Here is a 12,330-nt window from a genome sequence, read left to right as displayed (position 1 = left end):
TAGATTATTGCAACGTTCTTTACCTGGGTTTACCAGAGTACCTGCTACAGCGGCTGCAAGTTGTACAGAACGCGGCCGCGAGGGCCATTTTTGGCCTGAACAGACAAGCCAGTGCTGCGGGTCTGCTGCAGACATTACACTGGCTGCCCATCCGCAAACGGATTGCCTTTAAGGCATTAACGTTGGCCTATAAGGCTCTACATGCGGTGGGAGCGAAGTATCTCCAAAGGAGACTTGCTTTTTACCACCCGGCTCGTTCTCTGAGGTCAGAATCTCTGTTCCTGCCGACCGTTTCGCGAGTGAAGAGAGCTCGCATTGGTGGCCGCTCTTTTGGACTGTTGGCGCCACAGTTGTGGAATTCATTGCCGCTCACACTCCGGAGAGCTACCAGCCTCCTTGCATTTAGGAAAGGCCTAAAAACCTGGTTGTTTTCCCAGTAGGTCCCGCTGTTTCTCTTTGTTGTTTTCTGTCCCACTCCTTCCCCTTTTTTTTCATCGTGTTGTGTTATTGTGCTGCAGGTCTCTTTATTCAAAGCGCCGGGACACTCTTTTTGAGTAGCCGTGCGCTATACAAAAATAAATATAACATAACATAACATAACATAACATTATAGACCTGCTTTATAGATCTCTTATAGATCTGCATGATAGATCTCTTACAGACCTGCTTTATAGATCTCTTATAGATCTGCTTTATAGATCTCATACAGACCTGCTTTATAGATCTCTTATAGACCTGCTTTATAGATCTCTTACAGACCTGCTTTATAGATCAGTTATAGATCTGCTTTATAGAGCTTTTAAAGACCTGCTTTATAGATCTGTTACAAACCTGTTTCATAGATCTTTTACAGACCTGCTTTATAGATCTCAAACAGACCTGCTTTATAGATCTCTTATAGACCTGCTTTATAGATCTCTTATAGACCTGCTTTATAGATCTCTTATAGATCGGCTTAATAGATCTCCTAAAGACCTGCTTCAGAGATCTCTTACAGACCTGCTTTATAGATCTCTTACAGACCTGCTTTATAGATCTCAAAAAGACCTGCTTTATAGATCTCTTGTAGACCTTCTTTATAGATCTCTTACAGACCTGATTTATAGATCTCAAACAGACCTTCTTTATAGATCTCTTACAGACCTGATTTATAGATCTCAAACAGACCTGCTTTATAGATCTCTTATAGACCTGCTTTATAGATGTCTTACAGACCTGCTTTATAGATCTCTTAAAGACCTGCTTTATAGATCTCTTACAGACCTGCTTTATAGATCTCTTATAGACCTGCTTTATAGATCTCTTATAGATCTGCATGATAGATCTCTTACAGACCTGCTTTATAGATCTGCTTTATAGATCTCTTACAGACCTGCTTTATAGATCTCTTATAGACCTGCTTTATAGATCTCTTACAGACCTGCTTTATAGATCAGTTAATGGTTGGACATGACTTATCAATGGCCGATGCATATATCTGAAGCTGTTGACTTTTAATTCTATATCAGCTGAGGTTATTAACAGACACATTTCATTAAGGTAAATAATGAACAGACACTTGTTGTGGAAGTATTCAAGGTTTAATAGGTTAATGATCCATTTATTGGTACAGATCCTTTTCATTTCTTGTGCTCCCGAACACCAGTAAAACAAGTATCATAGGCACAATGTGAATGACTTCAGTGACATGCTTGAGATCCTGATTGATTGTAAAAGGTTATGCACTTGATACATCTGTTTTCCTCATGCATATATGCATACATATATATAGTCACATATTTTTGGGAAGAGGCCAACAAAGGAAAATAGACCGTTGCAAAATGATCACAATGATCAATTGTTTATGTTATCCAGGATGGATCATATTTTGCTATTAAACTTCAAGCAATGAGCAAATAGAGGTTGAGTTGTGGTTCTTTTGATCACAAATTAGGAGGATAGTCTTCAGGACTCATTTCATAGTGCACAGTACAAGTAAACAAAGCATTCATGTATTTCAAAACATACTTGGATCAATAATAAGATGAATTCTAGATAATACTTGTTTAAAACAACTTCTCTTTGATTCACATTGTTGAAAAGAGTTAAGCAAAATAAAAGCAGAGTGTGTATTTTCCTAATTCTCCTCCTGCCAAGCAGCACCTGGTCACAATTAACCTAAATATATTCCTTTGAGGCACTGTACTCTATAGGTGTAAGTAAAATAAACATTAACATATAATGGACCATTAATTGATACTAGAATCATACACAGAAGAAAACATAATAATGTAGTGTATGAACTCCAGGCCTAGAAAAGTACAAGATATTACAACACCAATGTGACGTTTCAAAAATCAAGTCCTATGATGGCCACCCTCAGAGATTTTCTATTGGATGTGTAAAGCAATCTTCACATTTTTATGGGGGTATAACTTTGCAACCGTGACTACATTATGTTCAGTTATCAGTCCCACGTGCAGCCCAAGCAGTATCCTCTGTGACAGACATCCACTTCCCTTCTCACCATGAGGGCTCACCATCTATTTATGGGATTAAATAAATATCACCTTTTCTTTATACTGAACTGCACCAAATTATTGATGCTTTCAGCACATTGTGTACAACATGGAAATAACATCCTGGAAGTTTGCAATGCTGTTATGTGAGTGGTCAGAATAGTAAAGTCAATTGTGTACCATCGGTTCACCCTGACATAGAAAGTGGAATTGCTGAGACACCTGGGATTTTTTGGCCGTGTGGTGGATCTGGCTCAGATTCTGATACTTGGTAGTCTAGCTTCATGTTAAAAAAATGACTAGAATATGTTTTCCACAGATAAAAGTAGCAAACTAAATAGAAAAATACATTTATGGTGTTAAATTGTGTTTAAAATAGTTTTTCCTTGATTGTATGTTATATGCAATAACACAATTGAAATGTTTACTGATTGATTATTTGTTTCTCTTTCTGTATTGAAATAGGCAGAAAATTCTAACATTTCAGTACAGGGGATGAAGACGTCCACTGCATCACACAAGTTCCCATTGGTTGTAGGCTATTCAATAAGGAATCCAAAGGAATCACCCCTCCAAACGTTATGAAAACGTGACGATAGTGTATGGATTTAAACCAATTTTTTATAAGAACCCCTTCCAGAAAGTCTGTGTCTATGCCTTGTGGAAATGTTATCTCTAAGTCATCTTCCAGTTTCCTAAATTGTATATGTTTTATTTCATCATTACCCACAGTTCCAAAGTAGATCATATCCATGGCCTTGTCTTTAGAGAAGTTGTCGATTCTTTTAAGACCAGTTGCCTCCCGCAAGTAATAAATGTCACTTCCTTCCCCACCATGGAGAACATCAGAGCCCCCCATTGGCAGAATAAGGTCACTTCCGCCTTCACCGCTTAGATAATTGTCCTTGTCACTCCCTACAAGGATATCATTGTAGCTGGTCCCAAGCACATTCTCAACACTGAAGTACAGATCGCCTTCAGCATCGGCACCCGTGCCATAGCCCAAGCCTAGGTTTACCAGAACTCCAGTGTGATCTGTGTGGTTCCCTGAGAAAAGTACGGTATCAGACCCAGATCCCCCATAGACTTTATCCGAGCCTGGCCCAGGGTAGACAACATCGTCCCCGGCTCCAGCCAAGATATAGTCGTCCCCCTCTCCTCCATGGACCTCATCATCCCCAGTTCCACCAGACAGGTAGTCGGTCCCATCAGACCCCTGAAGAAGGTCATTGCCCCCAAGTCCATAGAGCACGTCAGTGTCCTTTCCACCCACCAATGCATTCTTCAGGTCATTTCCCATGATGGTGTTTCTGTTCCGTACTGATCCATATACAGTTGGAATGGTGCGAAGATGGCCATCAGACAGTGTCAGGTGGAGGTCTGTTGGAAGATCCTTGCGATCCAGAAATAAGGGCTGGATCTGAAAAGTTTCCTCAGACACTGTGAACCAAACCTTGTCCCTGCTCTGCATTATCAGGTGTCTCTGCTCTTTATGCTGAATGTATCCTTTTAGCTCACATGTCCACCTGGCTGCAGGTGGTGCACTAATGAGCAAATCTGTTTCTGATAAACGAGATATATTGATAGCCTTGAACTCCACATCGAGAATAAGAAAATCAATACTTTGGTCTTCTGCAAAATTATCAAGAACATATCTTCCTTGATATTCTGCTTTGAGGATATACGTATCTTTACCATTGAGACCACACATAAAGGCGCCCCCGCTACCAGGGTCGATGAAATTGGCCTTCTCATTTCCCCATATTGCAACAAACTTTGGGGGACCAATTATCTTTGTTGCACTTGAGTAGACACCAGTACGAGTGTCAATGGTATCAGGATGTCTATCTGACGTGGAATAGTCCACGGCATAGACTAGGGGTACATTTCCGTTCCCAAGCTCGAAAGTTATCCCATCCTCTGTCTGGATCCGTAGATGCCGGTTCTGTTCAGATAGGTGCCAATTTTGCAAACGTACAGCACATCTCCTACCCCTGATGATGACGTCAGGTGAGTCTGCAGGGTTTGTATATCTCAGTGTGCTAAACTTCTCTTTCAGAAACAAAACATCAGGCAGGCTGTCTTCTGCATAGTTATTGATAATAGCAGGTTGCTCAGTTTTGCAATCAACAGTGTAAGTGTCACGCCCATCCCCTCCCTTTAGGAAGTCCCCGTCACCACCACCAAAGAAGTTGGGTTTTCTGTTGCCCGTGATGACATCCTTGAATGATGACCCCATGACGGTCATTGTGTGCTCATTCCATGGAGTGGTGTTTAGGTCAAGGGTCACCCGTGTATCTGAGTTACGGAAATCCATGATTAACGGCACGATCTTGGGTTCAGCAGTCGTGTTTGACACCTGGAAAATAACAAAGTCCTTGGTTTGGAACATGATGTGCTGCCATTCCCAGCCCAACTTCCATCCCTTGATGATCACACAGGCCGAGGAGGCAGAATCCCAGACCTTGAGAGAAGATGTGCTGACAACGGCTACTTTTACATTTTTATATTCAGCAGCTATTTGAACAGTGTCTATTTCTCCATCTGAAGCTTGGTTGTTGATTGTGTCACAGGTCTCTTTCTGTTCCAGTACATACATGTCTTTGCCATTGCCCCCCGTGAGAAGGTTGACGCCCTTCCCACCCTGAAGCACGTTTCCCACTTCATTGCCTAAAATGACATCATTGTAATCACTTCCTTTAACAAAGACGACTCTTTCCCAGGGTGAGATTTTCAGGTTTACATTGCACCCTTCAGTGCCTCTAGAATAATCCAGGACTGTCACTTCTAGGGTGACTCTCCCATCCAGTAGAACTTTCCCCACTTTAAACAATGCACCGTCGCTACTTTTGAAACTCAAGTGTTGATATGAATCTCCCATAAACCAGCTCCTGATGACTATGTGGTGATTGTTGTTGTAGAACAACTTCAAGTCCTGTCCTTCTTTCCTTGCTGATATTTGGCTGAACGTGATGTTGATTATTACAAGATCCATGGCCTGGTCCTCTGCCTGGTTACAAATGTCTGTGTCTCCACCGTCCTCAGGGATGAAGTAGACATCTTGGCCATTTCCACCGTGAACCACGCTTCTCTGTGGCCCCAGAAAGAAAAGGTCATTCCCGTTGTTGCCAAATAGCTTGTAGAAGTATGTATCGAGAGAGTAATGCAGGCCTGGTGGTTTCCTTTGCTGGACTGCATAGAACCGGTTAGGTTTTGAGTTGCCTGCGTAGGTGCCATGCAAAGAGCTTTCATCCGGCACCACCGAGCCAATCACATCTTCTTTCCTCACTGGGATCCACAGAATTGTGGCTGATTTCTTTACAAATGCAACCTTAACTGATTCCCCAAATCCTAAAATGATGTCCACTGTTTCGCACCCTCTCTGGAAAGGGTACTCTTTGGGCAGTCTTCCAGAAGTGACTGGGCCATCGATGGTTACGATCATAGAGTTGTGGTCGGTCAATTCAACGTACAGATTGCCTCCGTAGCCAGAATCTTTCCCCTGGGTGAAGTCGATCACGTTGTGGCACCCGTCACCCACCCCCTGCTCATCGAGCTTGAAGTAATTATCGGGGGTCTTCAGCTCATCTACCAGCTGCATGCTCTTTCTGTGCTCCTCCTCTAGGTCATAGATCTCACTGAATGTATGGAAAATGTTAAACTGATTTATTACTTCCACAAAAGAATCAATAATGTCCCTGCCAGCAAGAACAATTCCGTTTAGGACTGCCACCAAACGTTGCCCATCACTGGCTTGGGGCGGCAATGAGTCGAGCTCGTGCTTGATCTCATGGTACAAAGGATCTATCGCCAAGCGAATTATAGTCAAAGCAACAGTGACTGGCAGCATTTCCGGCCCAACCAAGCTGGCTACTAATATTGTTCCATCCAAGGCGGCATCCACGAATCCAATGGCACTGTCCTGCTTAATATCTTCATATATATTAAATGTGGTAAATGCAACAGAAAGAACTGGAATGCTTTTGGCTGCTTTTCCTATTGAAGACAGTGAGTTAGTAAATTTAGCAGCGGCGACCCCTTCCAGCTTCTCAGAGATCTTCGCAACCGCCTGCTTTGAGGTGCTGCTGATGAAGTCGTTGACGACTGCATTAACACCTGAGAGTTCTGTTACACCGTGAACGCCCTGCGCCACCATGACTCCACCCTCCCAGTCCCGCCCTTGGGAGAACATTTGGTTTGCTGCTTGGAAGCCCATTAGAGTGCCGTAAATGCCCAAACCGTGATTAATCTTGCTGGACGTAGAGTGAACGTCGCTGAAGTAGGAGTGCATGAGCTCCTCGGATTTTGAAGACCCTGCTTCTCCGGAGATAATGATCTCTTTGGTCATCAGGGGGTCTGTTTTGCTCTGTAATCTTAACTTCAATCCACCACTGTATTTCTCAAGGGATTTGACTTTCCGATAGTCCGAGAGATCTCCATATCGCTGATCCGTCATGATGTCTCTGATCTTTTCTTGTAGGTGCTGCTGATCTTCTGCTGTCTTCAGCAGTAATTGTGGCTGCAGACTCCTCCCCCGCACCGCCTCTTCGAATCCTTGCATCCGACCCACATCCTTCTCAGACAGAGCTCCTGTCTGTGCCCTGCATCCATAATCAATAAGTGTGTTATCTACTGGTAACTTATCAAGAGACTGCTTCCGTACCATATTTGAAAGTTCTTCTAAGGGTGGCTCGGCGTTGTTTAGCTGACCAGTGATGAAATTGGCTCTAGATTTCCTTGTAAGCCATAACTTCATAGCAGCCAATGTATCGGCATGTACCTCAGCAGAAGGCTGGTGTTCCACGCCTATTCCGGCTATTAGCCCCCTCCAAGTACCCCCCTTTGCCATTGGATTACTAGCCCTAAAATCTGCCCATGTGGAAGTGACATCCCACATCAGCCTATTTGTTATAAACACTCGGGGGTTGCGAACAGCTTCAGAGATGTGAGTCGCAAGGACAGCCATCCCATCATAAACATTGATGTTGTTAGAAATTCTTTCATGCTCATTATCAACCCAGTTCTTGGCCATTTGTACAAAATCGTGTTTGTTTTTCATTCCGCCCATTGAAGTGTAATCTTCTTCGAATTTCCCTGTAGGATGTGCATGCAATTGATCTGTTGCTCCGTAGAAAAATACGTAGAAGTCATTTAAATTCATTTCATAAACAAAATGTTTGAAGCGAAAATATCGAAATTCACTGGATAGCCTCCCGATAATTTCAGTCTCCAAGTCTTTAAGATTCTGGTTTGTCTCTGCTCGCTCATGTAGTTTTTCCCATGTGGTTTTCAGGTCAAAATCCAGACTCTCAATAATCTTCTCACGTTGTAATAATTTGAATCTAGTTTGCAACATCTCACGGCGAATCTGGTTGGAGTCTCGGATCATCTGTTTGATAGTTTTCCTCAGTCCATCCATTTTGTTCACTGTTCTGACATCTTGCAATACAGTATTACCATCCATCCTGAATATTGGCACCCTCTCCGTTATTGTACCTTCCATATCCTGTTCTGGCACGATGTCTGGAGGAAAAAGCTCCCTGACTTTAGTCTCAATGATATCATTAACAACGTCATCTTCAATTAGATGATACTTATTTTTGTATTTAGCGTAAAGAGGCTCATTTGTGGGGGGGCTGAGTGGATGTAACTCTAAGGTACCTTTATTCTCTTCATGCCACTGGCGACTCTTTCTTGAGCCGTCTGTAGTCTCGTGAAGTTTGTTGTCATCGCCTAAGTAGAATGTTTTCTTGTGTTTTGGGTTATGTTGGCTCCAGAGCTCAGACGCCTCTGACTCTGCGGTTCTCTTGGTCCCATCAGGTAAGACATAGGTTGAAACAGTTCGTGCTGAGACAGACCCAACTTCCAGCCCCCCTTCCCGCATATTCACCAAAAGCTCTTCCACAAACTGCTTCCCTTTGGCCCCCACAGCATCACAGGAAACCAGGCTAACTTCTCGGAGGGTCCTACTTTTCTTAGCCATGTGAAGCTCTGCTCTCTTTCTTGAGAGGGACAGGAGGGAGTCCGCTAGTTGCTTCGAAGTCTTCCCACCCAACATAAAGTTTGCGCCTCTCACCGCCCCATGACCTACAACAAGGAGCTTTGTATGCAGCGTCAGCTCCACGGTGTTGGCGCCCCTGGTGCGGAGAAGAGTAAAGTGCCGCGTGTTCTCATTCCATTCCATCAACGTCCTCTGCCTAGTGGTCCCGCTCTCCTTCTGAAACAGAGATTCACCGCTGGTCTTCACCGTCTCATCGGATCCAAGCATAAGGATGACTTCATGGGTCACCCCTTCGACCTCAGGCAAGCTTCGATCTCTTTCTGGTGGCTGGCGCTCAAGGAGTTGCTTTGCTATCTGTAGGAGAGAAAAAAATTGGATTAATTTTCTTTGCTGCTAAATCAACCGTCACAAAACCCTCTCTTTTTTGTTTTTCAAAAATCAAAACAAATGTCTTTGAATTTTTATCGAAAATCCAATCAAATGTTTGGAAACCTTAGTTTGAAAAATGAAAATCCTGGTACAACTCCAGATTTTGCTATGTGTTTTAGCACTTTATAATCGTGCTGGACTGGCTCCATTGAGCAGAGGAGGCCTTCACATGCAGCCTTCAATTGTACCAGGAGCATCAGCAGAAAAGAAGCCGAGTGCAAGACTGTACGGTGTGCGGAGCCTGGGGGTGCTCCAATTCCAGAGAGCAGGATGTGATGGAGAAACATGGAAAGGGACAGTCAGTGTGCAGTTGTTTGTTCCATAGTGACAGTCTGAGGGACAAACAGATAATGTGTTTGAGAGAGCGCAATTTGAATGAAAAATATATCTGTACCATATTTACAAGCATATCGCATAAAACGTAGAAGTTGTAACATGAAATAGCACTTGTAGCGTAAAGTTAGCCGATGTAACTTAAGTAATAGGAAATGTATCTGTATTCACTTTAGAATATGTATTAGAAAAGACCGTATATGTAGTGGTCTAATATAGAAACGTGTAAATGCTTAAAGAACAGTAGAACGTGCTAAACTGAATATACGTATGTAATTATTAAACGGAGAAAGCGGTGAAATGTAAAGTAAAGAAATGTGTAGACTATGTAGCACGGTGTAAGCACGAGAATATAAACGTTGTATTTTATGTAACATGGATTTAAGTATAATCTCTGATTCGCTAATTCGATTATATATATAAATGTGTGTTAAAGGTTATACTGTGTAGAAGAGTTTGTAGGAATGTTAGAAAAGTGTGGTCATGTGTAATTTTAACCTAACTGACCAAGGGTTTGCAAGAGTGTAGTCCGCTGTACGTAATTTAGTGGGCTCACAGGAACAGGGGATAGCCTTGATCTGAACGTGCGAGACAAGAGTCAAAGGTCTTGTTAGATTTAAGGTGACAATGCTGGACGAAGTTTATGGCCTAAGTGAGATAAGAGACGCTTGGAATTTGGGTCTTGTTTAGAAATGACCGTTCACAGGACCAAACGAGGTTATGGTCACAACCGTAAAGAATGGAGTTCTGTTAAGGTGATAGACTTTGCTCTGAAAGTGTCAACTGGAATGTCAATGAAGTCACCAGCAAGATGACGAAGATGGCGCCTAAGAAGCAAGGTCAACTTAACGGACGACGCGAAGAGATGAAGCAATGGAAAAATCCAAGAATGAGAGCATGTGTAAATGTATACGTGGTGGGCGTCAAGGGGCGTTCCACCCATACTGTGATTGTGTATTTAGGGACAGCACCCCGGGGAGAAGAGCAAGCGAAGAGCGAGAGCAGATGGCCTGAGAGCAAAGAGCAGAGCGCAAGAGAGCAGTAGGCCGAGGACCCTTAGAGAGCGGATGGGTAGGCAGAGAGGGTACTGCTTCTCGACATAGGTTACCATTAGAGGCTAAGAGAGTTTGAACTTCTTTGGAAGTCAAACTGCTGACACCTTTTTTAGGTAAAGAACTTGCGAAGTAGGGATGTCACCTAGCATAGAGTAGGGACAGATTTAACTTGCTTATTCTCTTCTTTTAGATGACGCAACGGAACCACTTTGTGTCTATGCTTTTTAATCTGTTGATTCTGGAATTGATTTTAATTGTATTCTTTTGTAGACTTAGATTCTTTAGGGAATTTATGTTCCTTTTAGTTCCTGTATACTTGGTGAATCTTATCCTGAGAGGATTGTATATGCAACTGATATTAATTTTATATTAAACTTTTAAAACTTTATCAGTCGTAAGTGGTTCTTCAGAGTTGCGTCAGTCTATGGGGTTGATTTAACCTATGTGGGGTTTGTCTTTTACTCAATGACAGAAAATAATCGATCCAAAAGGAAGAATGAGATAGGTATCTAGGTAATCAGAAAAGGTATCAAAATCTCATTCCCCGCAGTTGGTAGCAGAGGATGGTTTTCTTCTTGAGGAAGGCAACCTAGGTCAGGCTTAGATTACCCCAAGGTCCCTAGTCATCGGCGACCAGAAGAAGAATCCCTGCCGAAGACGGTGCTGACGGTGCGAGAGAAAAGCAGCAGAGTCGGTCGAGAGTGAGTATAAGGGTCATGCGTTGCCAGATTGCGGTGTTTTGTGTTGTACTTGTGTTGTAATGTCAAGCGGAGTTGAATACCTGTAGTGTGATTGAGGGAAGGTTGTGAGCGCGCGCAACCGGATAAAATCTTAAGATCCAGAGAAGGGCTTAAGTGGTTCGGGTGTATCGAACACCCAGAGTAATTGTCTACCATTGTAAAGGGGGTCATGAGGTACCATTGATCGCCCGAAGGACCGATGATAGGGGGAGTGACAGAGTGAGTGTATGAGTAACGGACGCTGGTTGGACGTTTACTGTGTGTAAGTAACCTATCAGTTAAGGCGAGCGTCTGAACGTGAGAGGAAAGACGTCTCGTCAGTTGAGGTGACAATTACAGTTAGACTGTGGACGTACAGTCAAGAAAAGTGATCGCTTGGACGGAAGTAGTCATTTTTCGGCGTATGAATGAAAACGCATGCAAGACCGTGAGACGAGCTGAGAAAGGAGGGGAACTGCTGCAGAGGGGACGAGTGACGTCAGCGTAGAGCCGCGCTGAGATTGGTCAGTCAGCGTAGAGTCGCGCTGGGATAGGCTGGTCAGCGAGAGCCGCGTAGGGATTGGTTGGTTTGTCATCGGGAAGTAAATAAGGAAGAGAAATAAGGAAAATCGTAGATTCTTCAAAATGAAGTGTTTTAAGCGTTTAAGGGCGATCTTTAAGAAAGATAGAGGAAGCTTGTATGCAGGAGAAGAAGCTCCACCAGAAGGCACACCAGCTTATTATATGGCTGTGAATGTAGGGTTACACTCAATATTATGGATCTCTGAGTGGAGTAAGCTAACAGAAGGAAATGAGGAACTGACGTTCCCGAGATACGGGACGTTTAGGATAGAAGCATTGAACCAACTGAAAGCGGTAATGCTAGCAACGAGACCTCTACCGAGGCCAACACAGTTCGAAGCCCTTAGTGCATGGTTTAGAACGGCACACGAAAAGAGCTTGAATAGGCGCCAAGAAAGAGTGAGACGATCGGTAAAAGCAGTGCAGGATGCTAAATGGGACGATGAAGCTAAAAAGTGGAGGGTGCAAAAAATAGAAGCAGACAAACTGTTCACAATGCTAGAGACCACGGGAGAAAAGAAACCTCTAGAAGAGGATGAGGATAGCGAGCCGGATGAGGATCTGATATAGAGGCTATTAATGGACAGACCACCTCCGTACAACAGAGAAGCCGAAAGTCCCGAACTACAGCAAGGGGATGGGGCTAGGTGGGGGGAATATAAACCGCTCCCCACATCAGAGTGGGATTCCAAGAAAGGTGAGGAAGTACCTCA

General features: G+C 43.4%; 1 protein-coding gene across 1 annotated transcript in view; it reads right to left on the bottom strand.

Moving 5' to 3' along the window:
- Positions 1–1,603: 1,603 nt before the first annotated feature.
- Positions 1,604–12,330, bottom strand: part of LOC144762094 (uncharacterized) — a 142,923-nt gene continuing 132,196 nt past the window's right edge. The window contains exon 6 of the mRNA XM_078647221.1: positions 1,604–8,853. Within this exon, the coding sequence (XP_078503347.1) occupies positions 2,974–8,853 (5,880 nt within the window). The 3' untranslated portion in view covers positions 1,604–2,973. The remainder of the gene's footprint in view (positions 8,854–12,330) is intronic.

The sequence above is a fragment of the Lissotriton helveticus genome, chromosome 6, assembly GCF_964261635.1.
Source record: "Lissotriton helveticus chromosome 6, aLisHel1.1, whole genome shotgun sequence".
Taxonomy (NCBI): domain Eukaryota; kingdom Metazoa; phylum Chordata; class Amphibia; order Caudata; family Salamandridae; genus Lissotriton; species Lissotriton helveticus.
This window is presented reverse-complemented; position numbering and strand designations above follow the sequence as displayed.